Source organism: Tachysurus fulvidraco, chromosome 23, assembly GCF_022655615.1.
Source record: "Tachysurus fulvidraco isolate hzauxx_2018 chromosome 23, HZAU_PFXX_2.0, whole genome shotgun sequence".
NCBI lineage: Eukaryota > Metazoa > Chordata > Actinopteri > Siluriformes > Bagridae > Tachysurus > Tachysurus fulvidraco.
This window is the reverse complement of record NC_062540.1, coordinates 11,053,881-11,074,613: the sequence shown is the minus strand read 5'-3', so window position 1 is coordinate 11,074,613 and position 20,733 is coordinate 11,053,881. Positions and strand designations below refer to the sequence as shown.

General features: G+C 38.4%; 2 protein-coding genes across 6 annotated transcripts; both read right to left on the bottom strand.

Moving 5' to 3' along the window:
* Nucleotides 1-278: 278 nt before the first annotated feature.
* On the bottom strand, nt 279-16,185 carry slc17a9b (solute carrier family 17 member 9b). Of its 2 annotated transcripts, none has more exons than XM_027145145.2 (13): nt 15,371-16,161; nt 14,144-14,341; nt 13,475-13,614; nt 12,771-12,870; nt 11,955-12,085; nt 10,266-10,362; nt 9,766-9,862; nt 7,924-8,011; nt 6,347-6,381; nt 6,099-6,214; nt 5,446-5,501; nt 5,309-5,338; nt 279-2,779 (listed from the first exon to the last, which is right to left on the bottom strand). In XM_027145145.2, exons 1-13 carry the CDS (start codon nt 15,499-15,501, stop codon nt 2,607-2,609), a joined length of 1,392 nt encoding a protein of 463 aa, XP_027000946.1. In that variant the 5' UTR covers nt 15,502-16,161; the 3' UTR covers nt 279-2,606. The 2 variants fall into 2 exon arrangements, with proteins under 2 accessions (XP_027000946.1, XP_027000947.1); XM_027145146.2 differs by lacking the exon at nt 279-2,779 and adding an exon at nt 4,467-4,776 and having other exon boundaries at nt 15,371-16,185.
* Nucleotides 16,186-16,284: 99 nt separating this feature from the next.
* On the bottom strand, nt 16,285-19,975 carry gid8b (GID complex subunit 8 homolog b (S. cerevisiae)). Of its 4 annotated transcripts, none has more exons than XM_027144629.2 (5): nt 19,693-19,975; nt 18,412-18,538; nt 18,126-18,322; nt 17,721-17,918; nt 16,285-17,157 (listed from the first exon to the last, which is right to left on the bottom strand). In XM_027144629.2, the coding sequence occupies exons 1-5, from the start codon at nt 19,702-19,704 to the stop codon at nt 16,984-16,986; spliced, it is 708 nt and encodes a 235-aa protein (XP_027000430.1). In that variant the 5' UTR covers nt 19,705-19,975; the 3' UTR covers nt 16,285-16,983. The 4 variants fall into 4 exon arrangements, with proteins under 4 accessions (XP_027000430.1, XP_027000431.1, XP_027000433.1 ...); XM_027144630.2 differs by lacking the exon at nt 19,693-19,975 and adding an exon at nt 19,159-19,300; XM_027144632.2 differs by lacking the exon at nt 19,693-19,975 and adding an exon at nt 18,859-19,041.
* Nucleotides 19,976-20,733: the final 758 nt, after the last annotated feature.

The window sequence follows — 20,733 nt, the reverse complement described above, 5'->3', positions numbered from 1 at the left end:
TGAGTCAGGTGACATCATGCACGAGCCAGAACATGATTGGATGAACCATGTTTTAAACTTTTGAGCTTTTAAATGTAGCTGAACTTTTCTTGAACTGTCGAGCTAGAAACCTAGCTCTCTACTGCCTCTGTGTGGTGAATGCTGACCACTACACTTCTTTGACCTAAATTAAATTTGTTTGATTTAAGATCAGATCTCTCTCTCTCTCTCTCTCTCTCTCTCTCTCTCTCTCTCTCTCTCTCTCTCTCTCTCTCTCATACTGAAAAATAATCCTTACACTTGATAAAATATATTTTTATTTTTTAGGACAAAAGGTCTACAAATAGCAGGTTTTCTAAAGCATATTGCATTTCTGACACTTCTTTTCAAGGTCATTATGTTTAAACAATTTGACAAATATTCTCATAGCTTTCTACTTTAAAAATAAAATGACTGGTCACACGATGCTCCTTTGTATTTTTACAGAATATGACAGTCAAGTAAACCATAGAAACATGATCAATGCAATTACTCAGTTTACATCGGAATGATGAAATATTGTGGACTTCAAAACATAATGGCGACGTTTAATATAAAGCATTTACAAAGCATACTTTTGGCAAAAGAGACACACTAACAGAAACAGTTACACTATAAGCAAGTTTTTGAAATGTTACCAGCTGAAATAGTTTGATGTATTATTATTATTATTATTATTAGTATTATTATTATTATTAAACCACTATGTATAAGAAAAACAACAAAACCAGACTGCATTTGAACTCCTTTGTGAACATGACATTTGTGCACAAGCTTGACAGCTACAATAAACAGTATTGTAAAAATAAACATTTGTAAGCGTTTTCTTTGTGGATATAAGGCATGGTGCAACAATAAAGATGCTTTTCAGAAACGTATTCAGGTTGAATGTCAGTCTAGCTCGACACCTAGTTCTCCACTTAATTCATTTTAGTCAGACTTTCTGACCGAGAAACTAATCAAAACTTAACCAAGCTGCTGTTAAGGTGCTTTTTCCCCACGTAACAAACATTCTAGAAAAACGTATAAAAACGGTGCTGCCATAATCTCTCTACAGGCCTCGAGTAACTGAAGAAGTAAACAAGCTACTCCAACAGACATTTTATGCTAAAATTGCTAAACTAAAACAAAAACTTTCTCACGAAAGCTTCCTTTGATTAGATTTCTTTTTCGAAAAAAAAAGTGATACATATAAAAGTAGTCTATATTATATAGAGTTATGTATTAAAGTGAATAATACACAAACTAAAATAATTTGGTTGAAATAATGACGGTGTCTAGAGGTCAGGATATGTCGGATATTTTTTAAAACAAAAGGTCACGTTAAGCTTCGTTAAAATGGTCGGACACGTGTGGCTAGAAAGCAGCTCGCTCGACAATCCTTGACATCCTACAGTATGTGAAGATCTGCTACTAATCACAGTAATAAATACTTTTGAGTGGAATTCAAAAGAAATTTGGTCAAAACGATTTTAAAGAAAAAACAACTAAAACAAAAAAAAAGGTAAGAGAATAATCTCATTATTAAAGGAAGCAACATTCACAGTTCCTACATTACAGATCTTACAGATCTTTCAGATCGGTGTTCTGTCCTGGGGAGACTTTCTGCTCTGTGAGAAGTGACGGCTCTGCGCTAACAGCCGGGATTGAAAGGTCCCACTGTTGAACCCTTGACCGAGACACTTTACCATCCACTGCTCAGCTCTGTACTTAGTCTGTACTCTGTCTACTCTTACACCACTGTGGAGGAACCAAAGTAATACTAGAAAAATCACTAGTACATCTGTGATGTTTCTCTCAGGCCACACAGTGCTGTAAGTGCTGCTTCTTTGCTAGAAACATCAACCCACATCATTAAGTGCTCAGCTTTGCCAGGAACATCAAATACCTCGCAAAAGCAGCTTTTAAAGGCTACGGTTCTTGATCGATGAACAAAAACATGAAAGCTTGAAATGTGCAACAGGGAATGTTGAACATGGTCTAGGACTGGAAATCATACAGTGTTAATAATATGATATGAATTAATGTGGGGAAAAAATTGTCAATAACTGATTATCTTTGGTCTTCAAATTAAATAAAGATGAGAGCAAATGGTAAGCAAAAGCAATGGAACAAAGGGTCTAAAAAAAATTAAAATAAAAAATTCCTATATAGACAATAATGACAATGATGATGCCTGAGTTTTGTCAAGCCATGTTGCTCAACAAATACAGAAAAGGACCACACAACAAAACGTGCAGTCTTTACATTTTTTCACCTTTACATTTTTTCAGAACAGAATTTTAAGTCTTTGTAGACGACTTTACTTTAGAATAGACTACACAACTACAGCCAACATTCTTCATAGTCTCAGATTCAGTAACTTTGTCGTATTGTAACCGTGAGACACTCGAGAAGAAAAACTAATACTGAAAGACTGGTGTAGCTGGCGTCGGAACCTATCGAGCCAATGCTGCCAGATCCTGCTGAAGTCGTGACAGTACAGAAGGGATGGAAATTACAGTGCAGACTGTCCTTGCAAACTCTGTAGCGTCCCAGTCTGCAGAAGGCATCCGTTAAAAACGGGGGTTTGTTCCGTTTCTCTTTGCTCAGATGTGTATGTAGCGTCCCTTCATAGCTTCGAGGTCAACCCTGCGTGCCTCGGCATACGTTAGGAACATTCCTAAACCCAAGAGGTTCACTACGGTGATGAGGGCAAACACTGACGCCCACGAACCTGTGGTCTCGATCAGATAGCCCGAGAAATACACCATGATCACTCCTGTGGAGAGACACACACAAATACTATCAAATCACCAATCATGAAAATTCTGCGCTTTATTTATTTATTTATTTTTTACCAGAGGACAAAAGTTGTCATTTCTGCCTGGTTTGGAGTGGCCATCCATAGCAGTAAATTTCAGTAGTCATTTTTTTTTCCCACACAAACGTCTCAAGTCAAAAGTAAATATTGATATGAAACACATTTCTGGTCTTTGAGATGCCCCCAAGGTGATATCAATCCTTTAAAAGTGTTAAATCTTAAGGTGTTATAAAGCCAAGTCATGTGATCAGATATAAAAACGTCTCAGGCTGAAAGCCAACGTTTTAAAAGATTCATTTAATTTAATAATTCATCTGTTTATACGGATTGAAAAAGTTTAATAAGCCGATTTCCATTCTACCGGCAGCCTAGAACACAAGTGTCCTGATAAAAAGGGTTAAAAATTAAAACATCTGACATATTTCACAGGCAATTTCTTCATAAAAAGCTTCTCTTTTCTAGTGATACAACAAAAGAAGGAGTTGAAATCTATGTTTTATGTTTTAATACACTGTATTAAATGAAGAAATATCTGAAAATCTTATCTTTTTTTAATAGCAAGTGCTAATCCTGTTCAGCTGAAATCATCCACCAAAACTAAAGTTTGTTCATTTCTGTTAACAAATTTTGTTAACTCCAAGTGTACAATGGTATGCTATTTCAGTAGCGTACATGATATGTAACTTCCAGAAGCTTATCGGTCAAAGAATTCCCAAAACATTAAATATACCGTGTAACACATTAAGGTTATCATCGGTAATAAAAGAAATCTGAGCAGCACAGAGATTTCACCAAGCAGAGGACGTCTCTCCGAAATGTATAAAAGGACAAGACAGAAACTAACCTGAAATAGTTCAATATCTTTATATTTGGTGTTGATCGGAATAGTTCCACTGGTTAAACGTGATTGGTTCGTTCTGCCACTAAGAGACCATCGGTTACTCTAAAGCAGTGGTCCCCAACCCCCGGGCCAAATGGTACCGGGCCACCCAAGGAACATTAAATTATGTCCATTTTATTTACTGTGGTGTATTTCTCTCGGGTTTGTGCGACTTTCCATGCACGAGAGGTTAACCGGGAGCTGAGAGACGTCACCTAAAGCCGCACCAATACCACGCATGCGCAAAATATCGTGATATCGGGGCAGTTTTAGGTGACGCCTGGAGCTGAGCGGCTGTAAGCGGCAGTGGTGTTGTAGCTTTGGTGGAGAGAGAAGGTGTGTATCGCTCTTCTCTCTGTTCACCGGTACTTTGTCATGTTTAACAGTGCTTGGTGTACGTGTATATTGTGTTTGCTCAAATTTAACCCACAAATTAGCAAAATGAGCACGAAACAGACGTCGTTAGAAAGTTAGAAACTCTGCCGGTGTTCTGGATTAAAGTCATTGTGGAATACCCTGAGACCACAGCACTTAAATCCCTATTGCCATTTCCGACATGCTATCTGTGTGAAGCGGGGTTTTCTGCAGTGACGGCACCCAAAACAAACCAATGGAATAAACTGGACATAAGCAACACACTTCGGGTATCATTGTCTCTTATTACCCCAGATGGAACCGTCTCGTTGCAAAGAAACAAGCTCAGGGTTCTCATTGATTTAGCATTGTAGTGAGTTAAGAAGGCATGTTTAAATACAATTAAATTAAAATTATTAATTTTAATTTAATTGTATAGCCGGCAGCCGCCAGCCACCAACACCAGCGGGCCGCGGTAAAATGATCAAACATTGACCAGTCCGCGGCGAAAAAAAGGTTGGGGACCACTGCTCTAATGGAGCTGCAGGAATATCTGACCAGCACTGATCACTCTCTACATGTGTCTCGTCAAATCTAATCATCTTCACAGGTCTGGACTGTGAGGTAGGGTGGAAGCCTTTTTACCCAAAAAGCATCCAAGCTCAACTAAACCACCTCAGGTCATGTGGCATAATGTGTTATGTTCTGATGAGACCAAGTCCTAAAATGGAGAGAAGGGAAGAAGAAAAAAAATCACTGAATTACCATCAGTGAAGCATGGTGGTGGTGGTGGTGGTGATTTTAGGGCTGCTATTTTAGCCAGAACTTGGATAAATGGAATGGATGAAATCAGGAATAGCCACAAATACCAAACCATTTTAGAGCAAAACCTTCTGCTAGTAAGATGAAGATGAAAAGGAATATTCACCTTTCACACAACAATTACCCAAAACAAACATCTAAATCAAGAAAGAACCAAGAATCTTTTCAATCCGTCAACCAATCAATCACATATCTAAACATCTGGAGTGTGTAGACTTTTCATATCCAGTGTGGAATTCCACAACTTCTTAATATGCGTTTAACGTTTATTTTATCATACAATCTCATTATTTCAAATGATTTGTACTGCAAATATTCTACAGGTGGATACGCTTCGTTTCATTTTTCGTGCATCCCTCGTTCTTTCCAGCAACAGATTTATAACCCAACATGGGAAAAAAAACCTGACAGAGCAAACATAAAAAAATTACCTGAAAATGCACCGCAAGTGTTCATCACACCTACAAAACACAAACAATCATTACTTACAGCAGCACATGTGCTTTCTCTGTCAGATGTCTATTATATGCTCATACAGCTGTGGGGCAGAAGGAAAGATAACACGTACCGAACAACGCACCAGCACAGGACGGTGCAAGATCCTGGACGTTAACTGAAACACCACTGCAGAGACACAAACAAATCGATAAAAAAGCTCAGTTATACAAACTTTAGATAGTAAAACATTAATGGACACATTAGGTTTAATGTGTGAACACTTAGCTTTTGCAATCTCAGATGCTTTCTTAAAAGGCATAGGAGACAAGTTTTAATAGTATCTTTAAAAACACAAGCACTTGCAAAAAAACTGAAATGAATTGTAAAGTTAAACAAAAAAAAAACTTCTAATTTGAGGATACTCTATATAGATGAGATGATGGTTAGGTTTAATATAACAATATAGAGTCCACAATGTATAAGCAATGACAAAGATGATGTGACAACAAAATACTGTACAATGGTTTATTACTGTCAGTACTGTCGATCAGTTTCCTGAGTATTTTAACAACCTGGTACATACATTTCAGTGTAACATATCACTCGTCTTTATAATGACTCCTTGCTCAAGTCGATGCTTCGCAAGGAAAATGGTCAGATTAGCACATAACCGAAATACACTTCTGCTTCTGGCAAGCTTCACCCTGCAGGGGCAAATCTCACACAACTGTAACGATGACTTGTTTCTGAAAATTGTCCTAATAGTGCAAACAGTGCTGTTACCTGTGACTGAAGGTGGTCAGGCCCATAGTAGCAGACACAAAGGCCACAGCCATGGGGAAGGTAGTGGTGCCACATAGAAACAGTGTGAACACACTGGATACACCCATAGAAAAGAACTGAGAGAGAGAGAGAGAGAGAGAGAGAGAGAGAGAGAGAGAGAGAGAGAGAGAGAGAGAGAGAGCGAGATTAGGAGACCATCTCTGCACTGTTTTGTAACTAGCCCTTACCCACGAGAGTGTGATGCCTACCTGCATTAACTTTCTCACTGAAGCGATATCAAACCCTACAAGAAACACAGAAATAAAGTCAAGTGGGTTTTCTTTGTCATTCCTCTATTAAGCTTACACACATGAGAACAGCATGTCATTCCTCCGGGACCACAACAGTATAAACAAAACAGAGTGAGAGGAGGAAAACTGAATAAATACACAGAACAATGTGTTAAAGTCAAAGAGAGTTGCATTTTACAGGCTGAGAAGTTTATGAGAGCGTTAAATGAAGGGTTTACAGCACAGTAAATGTCAATCACTAAAAGCCAGGCATTAATGAAAAGTCTCGGTTACAGCTTGACAACTTTTGCTGTATATTTAGAGCCACATTACTGGCACAAATCAGAGGGAATTAATCAAAGAGCCCATAGTCGTGTCCCAAATGATGTACTATACACTGTGCACTTACACTATGAAATTTAAACACCATGAAATTTAATGAATACTGTTTCCTTTAGATAGCAAACGATGTGAAATGCACATGATGCAATACCATTAGCTTTAGAAGAATATGAATTTTAAAAATGTTGATCAATAATAATATATGTAAAAAATAACAAACAAACAAACAAACAAATAAAAAATAATCACACAACGTCAACTAATTTAAATGGCTTTTGTAAGACGCCTTTCCACAGGCGTGTCGTCGGCCATCTTGAAGATTTTCTCACCCGGCCTCAGTGCCTGGAAGCCCGGCCCCCCTCTCTCTCTCTCTACGTGAGCAAAGCTGCGACTGTTTTCAGTTGATTTATTGCATCATCTTTTTTTATTCAGTATGACAACATTTCTGACACTTTATACTACAAAATGGTAGAATAGTGCATAACTGTACAATTTGGGACACACCATATCATGGGCGTAAATTTCATTTAACAGTAGGGGGGACAATAAATCTAAAATTTCTCATGAGCAATTTTTGAAGGGGACACAAATAATGCAGTCAAAAATGTCCCCACAGTGAAAAACTTTGCTTTTATCATTATTATTGTAGCATGGAGACTGCGTCATTATGGTTATTTTCAAGGTTTTTCGACGACTTTGGAATGTTAGTTGCAGAGCACTATGCAACAAGCTATTGTAAACAAGCTAATGTTAACTATATAAGTAATATTGTAATCGCTAATATAGCAGATTCATGGAAAATTACATCGGTAATCAGCATTTTGCCGCAACTAATTTATGAAGGAGTCTGCATCAACTACATGAAAGAGAATCGCTTTATTTAAAGTGAATAAAAATCCCCTACTTAATGGAGTTTAACATTAACTGAGCCGCAGCCACACACCTGACTCGTGTGTGCAGAGTAGGTGAGATGACCTGGGAAAGCAGGCAGTGGGTCAAACCACTGTGAGGAAGGGGAGGGAGGGGGAACTCAACTGTTTCTAAATGCATTTTTGCGTTGTTTTTTTTTCTACTTACACAATTATTTAGGTATACAAACATATATTTTTCACAAGAGAGTGCGATATTTTTTAAATAATTTTTCTCGGACAATCCTCGGATGGGGGGATTTACACCCATGTACCTCATGTGTGTTTGTGTGTACAACTTCATACCTTGGCTGATCAGGTGATCGGACAGGCAGCCACTGAACAGCGAGGAGGGAATGGCCACAAGCCACGGGATCACATTAAAGATCCAACCCTGTAAACACACAGGTTTGTACAAATATTAGCTTAGGCAGAGAACAAGAGGACTGACAGAGCAGTGGTTGAGAGTTTAAAGCAACAATAAGATGAGAAAGTAAATTAAGCCAAGATGGGAAGCATAGCTCTGGCTGAAACATGAAACACTCAACACATGCTTTAACTCTACAACGTTCGAATCATGTGTATTAATTAGCTTGCTAATTCAGTGATCAGAGCATCGATCAGAGATTCAGCCATTTTAAAGGCTGCCTTGATTACAAAATCTTTCCAGTGCACTAGAATGTTCACTCCCTAAAATATTCCACAATGATTACTTTCGTTATCAATTAATTTGTATAGACCTAAAAAAAAAAAATCCAAGCCAGAAAAGTTAAGCGTTTAAGGCTCTGGGTTGTTGATTAGAAGATCAGGGTTCAAGCCCCAGCACTTTGAATTGTGTCAAAGTTTTCTTCCCTGTATTTTGCTAATGAATGCCAATGCCAAAAGCTCAATCATGAGCAGTGATGTGACAGCACCCCCTGCTGGAATTTCATCTAAAATGCACTCTTACTGTTAAATCTTCATTTGTGTAATTCCACACGTTCAAGGAGCATGCGTTAGCTATAATCATGTTGTAATCACTGGATTTCATCAAAATTTCCACACTGGATCAGAAGTAGCTTAGTGGACCTGGGATTTGAATTCACAACCTAGCACATCCCCATGTTATTGTTATTATTTAATCTTTTCCTTTCCGCTGCTCCCTGTTCAGGGTCGACAAAGCGGATCATGTGGTCCGCATATTAGATTTAGCAGAGGTTTTACGCCGGATGGCGTTTCTGACACAACCTTCCCATTTTATCCATACTGTATGGGACCGGCAGTGAGAGTTTAACTCTTCAGCAACTGGGTTAGCTCCCTGACAGAGTATCGAACCCGGGTTGCAGCAATGAGAGCCAAGGATCCTGCTGCTGGACCACCAGGAGGAAACAACCCCACATATTACTACTAATGTAAAAATCACAGGGTTGATGGTGGCTTCATGGGTAGCACGTTTGCTCCAGGGTTGAGGCTTTGATTCCTGCCTCTGCCTTTTGTGTGTTGAGTTTCCATATTTTTCCCCATGGGTCAGGTTTCCTCGGGGTAAACCAGTTTCCCCCCCAGTGCAAAGACATTAGTTGTAGGCTGACTGGTATCTCCAAATTGTCTGCAGTGTGTCAGATTGTGCCCTGCCTTCTTACCCTATGTGTAGGGTAAGTGGTATATACAATGGATGGATGAAATGGGTTGATGATAGGCAGAGCTAAAGCTGCTCTTTTAAACTTTTTACCACAGCAAAAGCTTCAGTGGAATTTGTGTTAAGGCGGTTTTGCCCATCTGCACACAATATAACAATCTAATCCTTACGTCTTCCCCAAAGATGTTTCGGAGCTTTCTATTCTTAGTTAAGTCTCTGTCGTCCTATTTATAGCTAAAAGATCGATACAGGATCGATACGCGTTTTGCATGCATGCGACCGACATGAGCAGATTTAAGATGACACAAATACAGTGTGTATTTTAGGAAACTATGTGTTTATTTTTTTTTTAACCAAGCAGGCAGGAGGCATTCTGTCACGAGAAAAGCGAAAGAGCTCATGTGACCTTGTAGTAATTAATTTCCAGTGGAATTTCCCCTTTAAGTGTGGGATAGGGGACCATTATTTGGACATAATGTAAAATACTTTTACCAAACACACAAACACACACACCTCAGGGCAAAGTATTTTACCTTGGAATCAGGGAAGGTGTCCTTAAAAAAAGTCGGCAGCCACGACAACAAAGTGAAGAAGGTGCTAGCAGTGCACAGGTGTGTAATAATGACCGCACTGAAAGATAGCAAACACACACGGAGATAGAGAGAGATGATTAAGGCTCTTATCCATTTATTAAACATTTTAAGTTTTTTACTGTTCTACTCAGTCTTTTCTCCAGATCATTACATCCAAATGTCTCCTTAATAGTATATTTAATATAATCATAATTCCTGATATTTTTTAGAACAGTTGCTCTGCTGTATATTGCCAAGCTCTAAACTAACACAAATGGCTATATACGGCATGTATCTAAGGAAGTAGTGTTAACATAATCTGATGTAAACTTTGAAAACAGGATATTTTATTGCTGCAGAGTGAGAAGTAAATAGACACAAGGTGGAAGACATTATGTCAATAAAAGATCCTTTACAAATGACTGAACACACACACACACACACCCAGGTACTTATCTTACCACACAGCTGGTTGTTTGAAGAGACGAAGCCAGTTTCTTCGGGACAATTTGGACTGGGTTCCAGCGCTGCCCAGTGATTCTAGTGTAATGATGGGACCTGAAGACATACAATGGTATAAAACATCAACTAAAAGCTAAAGCCATCAACTGAAAGAGCAAAAAATTAAACAGATCTCTCATATGACTGCACCAACAACAGTTCATCTCAGCAGCTCAATACATACACATGACTAGAGTTGCAGCAGTAAGTGGTCTCTCCATGTTAAAAGCACCAGAGATGCAAAAGCACATAAACCATTTGTTACTATTTGCTCTAATTGTACAATATACACTAAGACAGTGACAGGGAAGTAACACTGATCACATTACACACAAAGACCTCACAAATATTTACATAGTGAAGTCAGCACACATTCAGAAACACACACCAGGACATCATTTCAATTTATCATAATCCTAAAAAAAAAAAATAATAATAATAATAACAATAACAATAATAACAATAATAATAATTATTGTTATTATTGTTATTGTTATTATTATTATTATTAAAATATATACATGGGGTCACGATGGTTTAGTGGTTAGCATGTTCGCCTCACAACCCCAGGGTTGGGGGTTCGATTCCCGCCTCCACCTTGTGTGTGTGTGGAGTTTGCATGTTCTTCCCGTGCCTTGGGGGTTTCCTCCGGGTACTCCGGTTTCCTCCCCCGGTCCAAAGACATGCATGGTAGGTTGATTGGCATCTCTGGAAAATTGTCCAGTGTGTGATTGCATGAGTGAATGAGAGTGTGTGTGCGTGTGTGTGCGTGTCCTGCGATGGGTTGGCACTCCATCCAGGGTGTATCCTGCCTTGATGCCCGAAGACACCCGAGATGTCACAGGCTCCCCGTGACGTTCGGATAAGCGGTAGAAAATGAATGAATAAATGAAATATATACATTCAAAAAAATTATTTATTATAATGCCACTATTTTCGTTATAATAACATTCCATATCCTGCTTTTAAAAATAAAAATCATTTTATCATTCCTAAACTATTTCGCTAAAATACTTTTATATCTCTTGATGTAGAAATGATGTCTTTTTGGCATACTTTTAATTATTACATACAAATTGAATGTATATACAAATAAGAATATCTAAAAAACATGTGAACAGAAAATTACCCCGTGCAACACAAAGTTGTTTCACCCCCTCATCTTTCTCTCTCTTTTTTTACAAAGGCACAGAATGTTTCTTCTGTTTATAGAAAAATTACCTGCACATTAATATTTAATTGCATCTGAAAAACAAATTCCTTTAAATAAACATTCTAATGATTTTTAATTTACAATACGGCACTTTTTATTAAAAAAAAAAAAAGCTTTTGTCTTTGTCAGGATGTCAGTAATAGCTTTAAATCAGCATTACTGCTGTAAACTAGTTGAATTGTTTTGTAGTTTTAAGTTTACAGTCAGTTATGAAGAATAAAACTCCACATCCAGATGACAACATTAAAAACAACCTGTTTACATTCTTAGATTTACCTCATTTATCTGACACTTTTATCCAAAGCAATGACAATTCAGAGAGGAAAAAACTGAGCAACATCTCAGCCAATAGTTAAAGCCTGAAGCTGCTAAATCCATGTAATTCATCATCATCCCTCCTGGTGCAGCATGTGGAGCATGAGCAGTGAAGCCTTACCTTCTCCCTTCAGAAGGTATTTCCACATACAGTAAGCCCAAAGCACTGACAGGAGGCCGGAGATGTAGAACACACTCTCCCAACCGTACAGGTCCAGCATGAGTGAGCCTATTCCTCCAATCACTAATGTCCTACACACACACACACACACACACACACACACACACACACACACACACACACACACACACACACACACACACACACACAGTATTCTTTTCAATACATTTGTGTAACTTGTAAAGCTAAAAACAAGCTGAAGATGAGTAATTTCAGATTCTAATGTCTTAAGTGAATGGACGGATTGTCAACACGCGTGAATCCATCTCACATCACATGCTTCACTCTTTTCTGTTAAACAGCCTTTATACACCTGTATAAAGTGTGAACTGTACTGTACACTGTACTTCCGTCCGTCATACTTTACTGTTAAACAGGAAGTTGCATCAGCTGAATTCAAAACAGGGAAAAAAAAAATCATTCTTGATCATCACTTTAAATGTACATCCCTGCTAATTAAATTACAGACTGAAGCTATAAGATTTATTTTGAAGTAGATCATTAGAATGTCATTAGCGCAGCAATAACAGATAAACAAAATTGGTATTCATGCTAAAGAGACTCCAACCTGTTACTCAGGTCAGTAAAGAAACCATGGAATATCATATTTATTATTCCCCGAGATGGGTTAAACACTTTATGAACTGATTTATAATTCCATGTATTGTTGTTGTTGTTTTTTTTTAAATCAGCTAGCTCACAATTAACTAGCTCAAATTGCTCACTTCAGTATCTATGAGCTGCTATATGACTCACCCCAGATATGAGCCGCTCCCTACAGTGCTCATGAGGAAACCGCGCTCACTCTCCACCACTTTCTGGGAGCACAGACTAGCCAGAGAAGGGTAATGAACACCTTGAGAAGAGACAGAGATTTAAGAGTCTACATTAGCATCTGGCACTGATGCACTAATCCAGCTGCTAACTGTGCTCACTGAGAGCAAAAATCAATCAAACATCAGCGAGTGACTGGAGCCATAATACTTGGGAAGAAGCAAGAGACATAACACATCAGATGTAGTCCATAAAATACATTTTATGCCTACTTCTTTCTGCAACAATTACAGTATAACATTTCCAGGGAGTGCAGAGTCACTACAATGGCACTCATTACTGCTGCACAAAAACTGCCCTCTTAAAAATAATTTCTCTCAAAATTCAGCTCTTCAGTGACAACCATGAATTGGTCGTTTTGAGAAGGCGCACCTTTTATTGCAATGTACACGCTGTATACTTTTCACCTTTATGGGTCTGATCATAGACACGTAAAACAAAATGATGTGATCAGTTGAGTGGCTTTTTAAGGAAGAAAGAAAAAAAGAAAAAAAAAATTAAGCACCTCTGTGGCTTTGAGGAGCAAATCAAATCCAACTTTGGATGAAGAGATGAAGGTAATAAAGAAGAGAGCCTAAAATGAAGACCTAATGGACATCTCTCTGCATCTCTGACCCGTCACTCACCTTGCAGGAGGCCCATGAGAAAGCGGGACACGGTCATGGAGACGATGGGCTGAGAGCAGAAGTGGGCCAGGATGGGCGTGAACGCGGTCATGGCTCCCCATGCTGCAGCAGACAGCAACATCACTTTTTCTCCTCCAACCCTATTTACATCACAAACAAGAGGCATGAATGCAGTTTTACTGAAGAGCATTTCAAAAACTAATGCTTGGAGTACCAGAAGGCTGTAACCTACACATGCTGTAAATGATACTTGGCATGACTGAAAATGGAGTCACACTTAATACCGAAGTAATAACAATTCACCATAACAAGGACTGATGCAACATAAAGGATCACAATTAGATATTTCAGATTAAACCATACAATATTTATGTTTGTTTTTGTCATGTATTCTTCACAAGAAATCTGACTGTGTGCAATAGTACACAACAGTTTTTACTTTCCAATAGTTTGTTTTTTTAGTCTTGGTTTTGTGTGAATATGTAAAGCAGGATGACATCGTGGCTAAAGTGCCATTACCCAGTCCTGAGACAGAACATTGTTCTATTACATCATGTCACACTTTCCTCACAGTCATAGTCACTTTAAAGACCAGCTAGTTCAGATTCAAGTATTTTTAATCATATGAAAAATAGATATAAGTGATAATCACATCATCCCAGTGCTGACCTGTCACTGATGTAGCCGCCGAGGACCTGAGTGAAGCAGTAGCCCCAGAAGAAGCTGCCCAGCACCATTCCTGACTCCCTCTTGGACCAGCTGAAGCGCTCGGCCATGCTCACGGCACAGATGGGCATGGCCACACGGGCGCAGTACAAGAGACATGTCCCCAACAGCAGCACCACCGTCCAGATCCGTGCTACAGGCCTGCACAGAGAGAAAAGGATAAGGATGGCTCGGTGTTGTGGACTAACGCTGATAATCAGTGGCAGGCAGGACAGCTGGTGTTACCATAACACATATTTCAGAATATTGTTACTGCCACTGTGTTAATTTAAACACCAGCTTGGCTGTGAATGTATTTCTTTATTTATACACGTCCTGTGCTAAACTGATGTCCCAAACCAGGTGTGTTCCTGCCCCATACCCAGTGTTTCCAAGATATACTCTGTGATTTAGTAATTTGCTGAAGATGAATGAACGAGAAACTAGAAGCCAATGTGTATGATGATAAATATGAGTCTGGAAAGTTACACCTTGCCAAGGCTTGCCTTCCTTTCTGATTAAATAGTCATTTTTAAATACATCATAATTATATCTCTTTATATGTCACAATAAAGGGCTAAACTATTAGCATAATATTGCAAGTTTATATTTAATACACCTGCACAAAAAACATGTAAACCACATGAAGCACAGAAACTTAACTGTGGATGGTTTTTTCATCTGGCAACGTGGATAAAACTAAATATCCCCTCTCATACAGCCTGTATATCTCATACAATATACATTAATACACGGATATTTTTGTTGACTAATTATAGTCTGCACCATGTATTTGTGTTGAGGTTGGAACTTACTACCCACAGACATGTCAAGCTACATGACTTTAGTTTCCTGATCCATTGCTAATGTAGTAGTTATTTAACAGTTATAATTAGACATTGACTTTAGACCAAATAGAAAACTTTTATAACAGCACTCTACATTACAGCCATCATGCCTCCATTAAAAACAAAGGAAATAATTGTTAGAAGGTGTTTTTGTTGTTGCTAAACAAACACAGCTTTATCGAAAAACAGACACAATACCAAATCCTCATAATTTGATATATAGTGCACTACATAAAGGGCGACTGATTAGTTATATCTAACCCTATACAGGGACCCTATACAGGGAGAAAGGTAGTGATTTGGGCTAAAGGTTCGGAGCGCGCGCACTCACTCCCTCACTCACCTGGACCAACACTGATTTGACTCAGGACATTTTTTCTGGTGTCCAACTGCTTCAAAATGATCTGCAGAACCGTCTTTAACACTGGCCAGGTCTGGACTGGAGTTCTTGCTATGTTTTTGTAGAATTGCCATTCAATAAGAAGTCGTCTTTGCTTTTCTGTGCCTTATTTCCTGAGGTCTGAGTTCAGTCGATCAACGCGAGAAAACCAAACGGCGTTAAAGTCTCAGGGTCGCCGTTATATCTCAGTAACATCATCTCTGACAGGCTGCACAGATGAGATGAGAGCTGAGCCGGAGAAATAAACACACTTGGGCGGTTTGGTGTCCACCAACTGAGACGCCTTTCCTAATAATCCACGTGTACGCGATTTTTTTTTCTCTCTCCGTCTCTCTTTTAGCCACGCAGTCACTCCATCCCCTCTGTGCGCTTCAACCAGGAAGTAACGTGACTCAGCCCCTTTTGACCAAAACAATCAGACGGCGGCTCTGACAAACGCAACACCATCAGTTTAGATCGATAAAAGTTGTATATTTCTTATTCTGGGTTTATTCGTAATCCAGATCGCTGATGTTTAAACCCTAAAACGCGACACTGGGATCTGAACTAACCTTCAACACTAGACCACGTCGCTCCCTTTAAGACAGAAAACAGACTGCTGTGGTTTAAGGCACACGGATGTGATCAGCGGATGTACTGCATTCGCTGTAGCATCTGGGTTTTGTGTGTGTGTTTATCCGCGCCCTGGAGGTTGGGTGTAGCCGAGATGCTCATATATACATAATAATCTGTAGAGCTTTGCTTAGTGTAGTAACGTAATTAAAGTAGCTCTTATCTTCATGCACTAAGAACTAGATCAGAGCTAAACTACTAACTAAACAAACAGAGCTGCTTTACAAACTGTACAGTAATATCCAAAAAAAAAAAAAAAGATTTAATACTTATTTAAAGCATCCGAGACCTTACTGAACTCTTCATAATATACAATGTGAGCAGGGAAAATAGAAGGCAATGAAATGAGAGATATTTACAGAGCAGATGATCCTCCAGAATACTCTCTAATACATTTTGTTAGTCTTTTTTTTTTTTTGCTAATTACAGTCCTTTGCACTGCAAATAAAGTTACAGAAACAAAGTTCCACCGTTGTCTGTTTCATCAGTCCCGTTGCGATGATTCACGCTCGAGTGGACAGAGATCCAAGAATGAGGTAGGAAAACCTGAATGTTACGTTTAACTGACACGTAAGGATGATCTGCCGTAAAACAAAGATGATCTTGACAAAGTAGACAGAACAACAATTCTCTTCAAAACACAATGGTTAAAAGTCGATTCAATTCACTGTGTCAAGTACAGAGGTAACAAAATCAGAACAGATGTGTCAGTGTTCAAAAGTGTTCCTGTTTTGGCTATGAATCAGATCTTAAATACAAACATTCCCATTTGCACGACCCATTTAATGCAAAAAGTCTCTGATAAGCAATAGCAAATAGAAGTATGTTAAACAGAAGAAAAAAAAAATCAGTCACTGACTGAATATAAATAGTGAAAGGGGAGGCAAAAATGTCCATTCTGTTTCCCACCCAGCGTTAAATCTGAGCAGCACTTGTGTTCCTTTCTATTTGGGGTCCTCGATAATGCCCTTGCTCAGATCAGTCATTTTAGGGTACTTGACCTTCTTCTGGTCCAGTTCATTCTGAGCCCAGAGCAGAAGTTTTAGGAGTTTTGCCAGTTTTGGTGTCGACTCTCGGTTCTCGTAGTCCAGGACAGCTTGGTTTACTTCACTCCACACCTACGAATACACACAAGCGGTGAATCGGTGGAAAAACTGTAAGACCAAACTATAACGATAATAAATACATAACACAACAATTATTTCTTACTGGGTAAATCCTGATTATTTAATCACATTTATTTAAATCTTGTTATATTTAATTATCTAAAAAAAGTCAAAAGAAACACCACCAGACAAGCGACAAAAATTTGAACAAGAGAACTAATCTAAACATAACTAAAGAAAGTCTAAGAGAAGCTAGTCTACTCTACTCCAGCTAGTCAAGGGGTTTAGTTTTAAAACTTTTTAAACGAGCCATGCCTTTAACTGTAGAACAAATGCCACAGACCCAATAGGTATATGTTTCTATTACAGGCAAAATATTGATATTAAAAAAAAGGCTGATGGACATTATGTTTACAGGAATTTAATTTCTTCTCATTAGATTCCAGGGGCCATTATTTATACTCATTATGGCATTTCCAATGTTGTTTGTGATTTCCATTACAATTTTATTTGAGTTGTTTTTATTTCGCACACCTCCAAGGTCCCTAACTTTTAAATTAAAAATTTAAAGTCACCTTCTGTCTTTGCATCATGTTGAGCAGATCTCCAAACGGTGACTCCTCAGGGTTATCGAAGGCCAGGAGTGCCAGTGTGCGCTCCATCTCAGACAGACACTCTCTACTCTCCTCGCCCTGCTCAGCCAGCTGCGTCTGCGCAAACTCCAGCGCCGCCTCCGTCTCCCGCAGGCGAATCAACTCAATCAGGTGCTGCTGCTGCACACCAAAGAAATGAGGAGAAGGACGTTTTATTTTCACACAGACACGTATACACTTGTGATAGAAATTATATTGGGTTTTACTATAATTCTAAAACTCTAGTAGATTACGATGTGAAAAGCAGTGTTTATTCAATTCATATCATTTTTTTGTTTGTTTGGTAAAAGCCTCAAGGACATATATAAGTTTAGCTTTTTTTTTAACCTGGAGATGGAAGTATAGGTAGCGATTAGTATCTAAAAGTTCAGGATGCAGACTGTTGATCAGTGCAATGGCCTCTTGAATCTGGCCCTTCAGTATCATCTCTCTGATCTTTATCCTCTCATCTAGTGAATCCAGGTCGACGCTTGGCTCGATTCCTGATTCCAGTCTGAATTTCTCTGCTGCCTCCTTAAAACCCTCTGGAAAAATAAAGAGGTTGTGTACAAGGTTTAAGCTGTTCAAAATAATAAAGAACAAATGATTAAACACACACACACATAGTGAGTACCTGTCACCAGATAATTCATGATGAGCCGATTCATGTCCGCCCGCTGAACGTGGACATTGTTGAGCTTTTCCATCCATTCCTCACGAGTTATTTCCTCGGGCTTTTCAGCATAACTCATCATTGGGGTCTTGAAGAATAAATAAAAAAGTTAGGCAGTTAGTTAGTTGTCCAATCACTGGCTGCATTCTACTGAAATTCTATTAAGCCATGGTGCTTTTTTGTTGGAAACAAACTGGATATTTTTCATCATATGACTTATATGATAAATATATCATAAAAATGATAAGTGCTGACTTTCAAACTATTTCAACTGACCTATTACAATTTAATAACCATAATACTAATTACAATAATAATAATAGAAGAAAATAATAATAATAATAATAATAATAGAAGAAATCAATATTAATAATAATAATAAGGATAATAACAATAATAACAAAACACCTTAACATAAGACTCACACGATGAAACGCTTTGCCAAACAATTTAAAAGGTTTTTGTTATTGAATTGATAATAGTTTAAGCTCAGCATGACAACCACACTGATTATTCAGGCCTTCAGCAGCAACAACAACACTGAAGCCTCCACATTCTCCACAACACAAACACGAGCTTCTTCTCCCGTCTGAACCAATACTCACTAACTATAGACTGCTAATCAGCCGACATACTGAACATTAACCACGCTATAAAATACAAAAGCGGACAAATCGTGTTGACAAAGTGAGCGTCACTCAGTTTTACCTGTTACTGCTAAACAGCAGCTTGTAATACACGCTAACAGGGCCGCAACGCGTGTGATCTCGCGAGAGTTCGTGACTAACGAGATTACGCGTGTTGCCAGATGCACCCAATTCACTTCATGTGCATAGATAGATAGATAGATAGATAGATAGATAGATAGATAGATAGATAGATAGATAGATAGATAGATAGATAGATAGATAGATAGATAGATAGATAGATAGATAGATAGATAGGCGTATTCCTGGGCAAGGCTCTAGGAATAGGTAAACATTCAGGTCAAAGGTCTCAGTTAATGCTGACATCAAACATCTGAATGGGAAAATAAGTGATGTCAGTGATTTTGAGTGTGTTATGTTTGTTGATGCCAGACAGGCTGGTTTGTGTATTTCAGAAACTGCTGATCTCTTGGAAATTTCAAACACAACAGATGGAAAACAAAACATCTAATGAACATCAGTTATTCAGCCAAACACCTTGATGAAAGAGTCCAGAGGAAAATAGTCATTTGAGCTGACAGGAAGTCAAGTGTACCTCAATGTGCATCTGTGGTCAGCAGAAAAACACAGCACCTGGAGCTCTGAAGTGGATGAGCTACAATAGCAGTAGGGTACACAAGGCTCCATAAGGCTCCATGCTTTTGGTCAGCAACAGGAATCTGAGGCAATGTTTTTTTTTCTCAGTCTTCAACAGTAGAACAATACTACTGCAAAGCTATTATTTATATTTAATATGATAAATGCCTGGGCTCCATGATGAGCTGATTCATTAGCCCGGTTACAAACAAATCAGAGGTGTGTGTAATCTTTGCTTGCACAGCTGAATGACTTTTCTTCTTCTTATTTTTATTGGCGGATGGCAAACCAACTTTAGGTGCATTTACCGCCACATACTGGACTGGAGTGTGGAGCGCATAATGGTTTGGAAGAAAAATAAATAAATAAATAAAAATAATAAAATAAAAATTAAAATAAAAATTATTAATACAACTGTATGTTAAATTCTATTGATCAGTTTTGTTTGTTTTAAGAAAACAACTAATTCCTGGAATATCCTAAACTGTTTTGATTCGTTTCCTAATAGAACCCGAAGGGAGAAATCATTTATACCAAACGATCGTAGTGCTTGAATTCATTTATTTCTTGCTCCTGCATATGCAAGTACATGCTCTACTGTTTCTGCTTGACCACACTTATCACAGTTTCCATTTTCATGTTTACCCATTTTATATAGACCCTGATTTAATGCACGATGTCCGAGACGCAGTCTTGACATTAAAACATCTTTCCTGTTGCCAAACTTTCTTCTTTCTAGCCCTACGTTCTCTTGAACATGATGAAAGTGTCTACCTTTTGTTCCACTATCCCACTCCTTCTGCCATTTCTTTCTTGTTTCTTTTGCAATTATCCATTTAACCTCTGTTTTACTCATTGACACTTTAATGTCAATTTCTGCATGCTTTAAGGCCAGTTTAGCCAGATGGTCCGAAGGACTTTTCTCTTGTATACGGTTCATTTTATTTGGAAACAAGGTGGAGCGCTGTGAACTGAGCATCACGTGGTGTGTTCAAGAGCT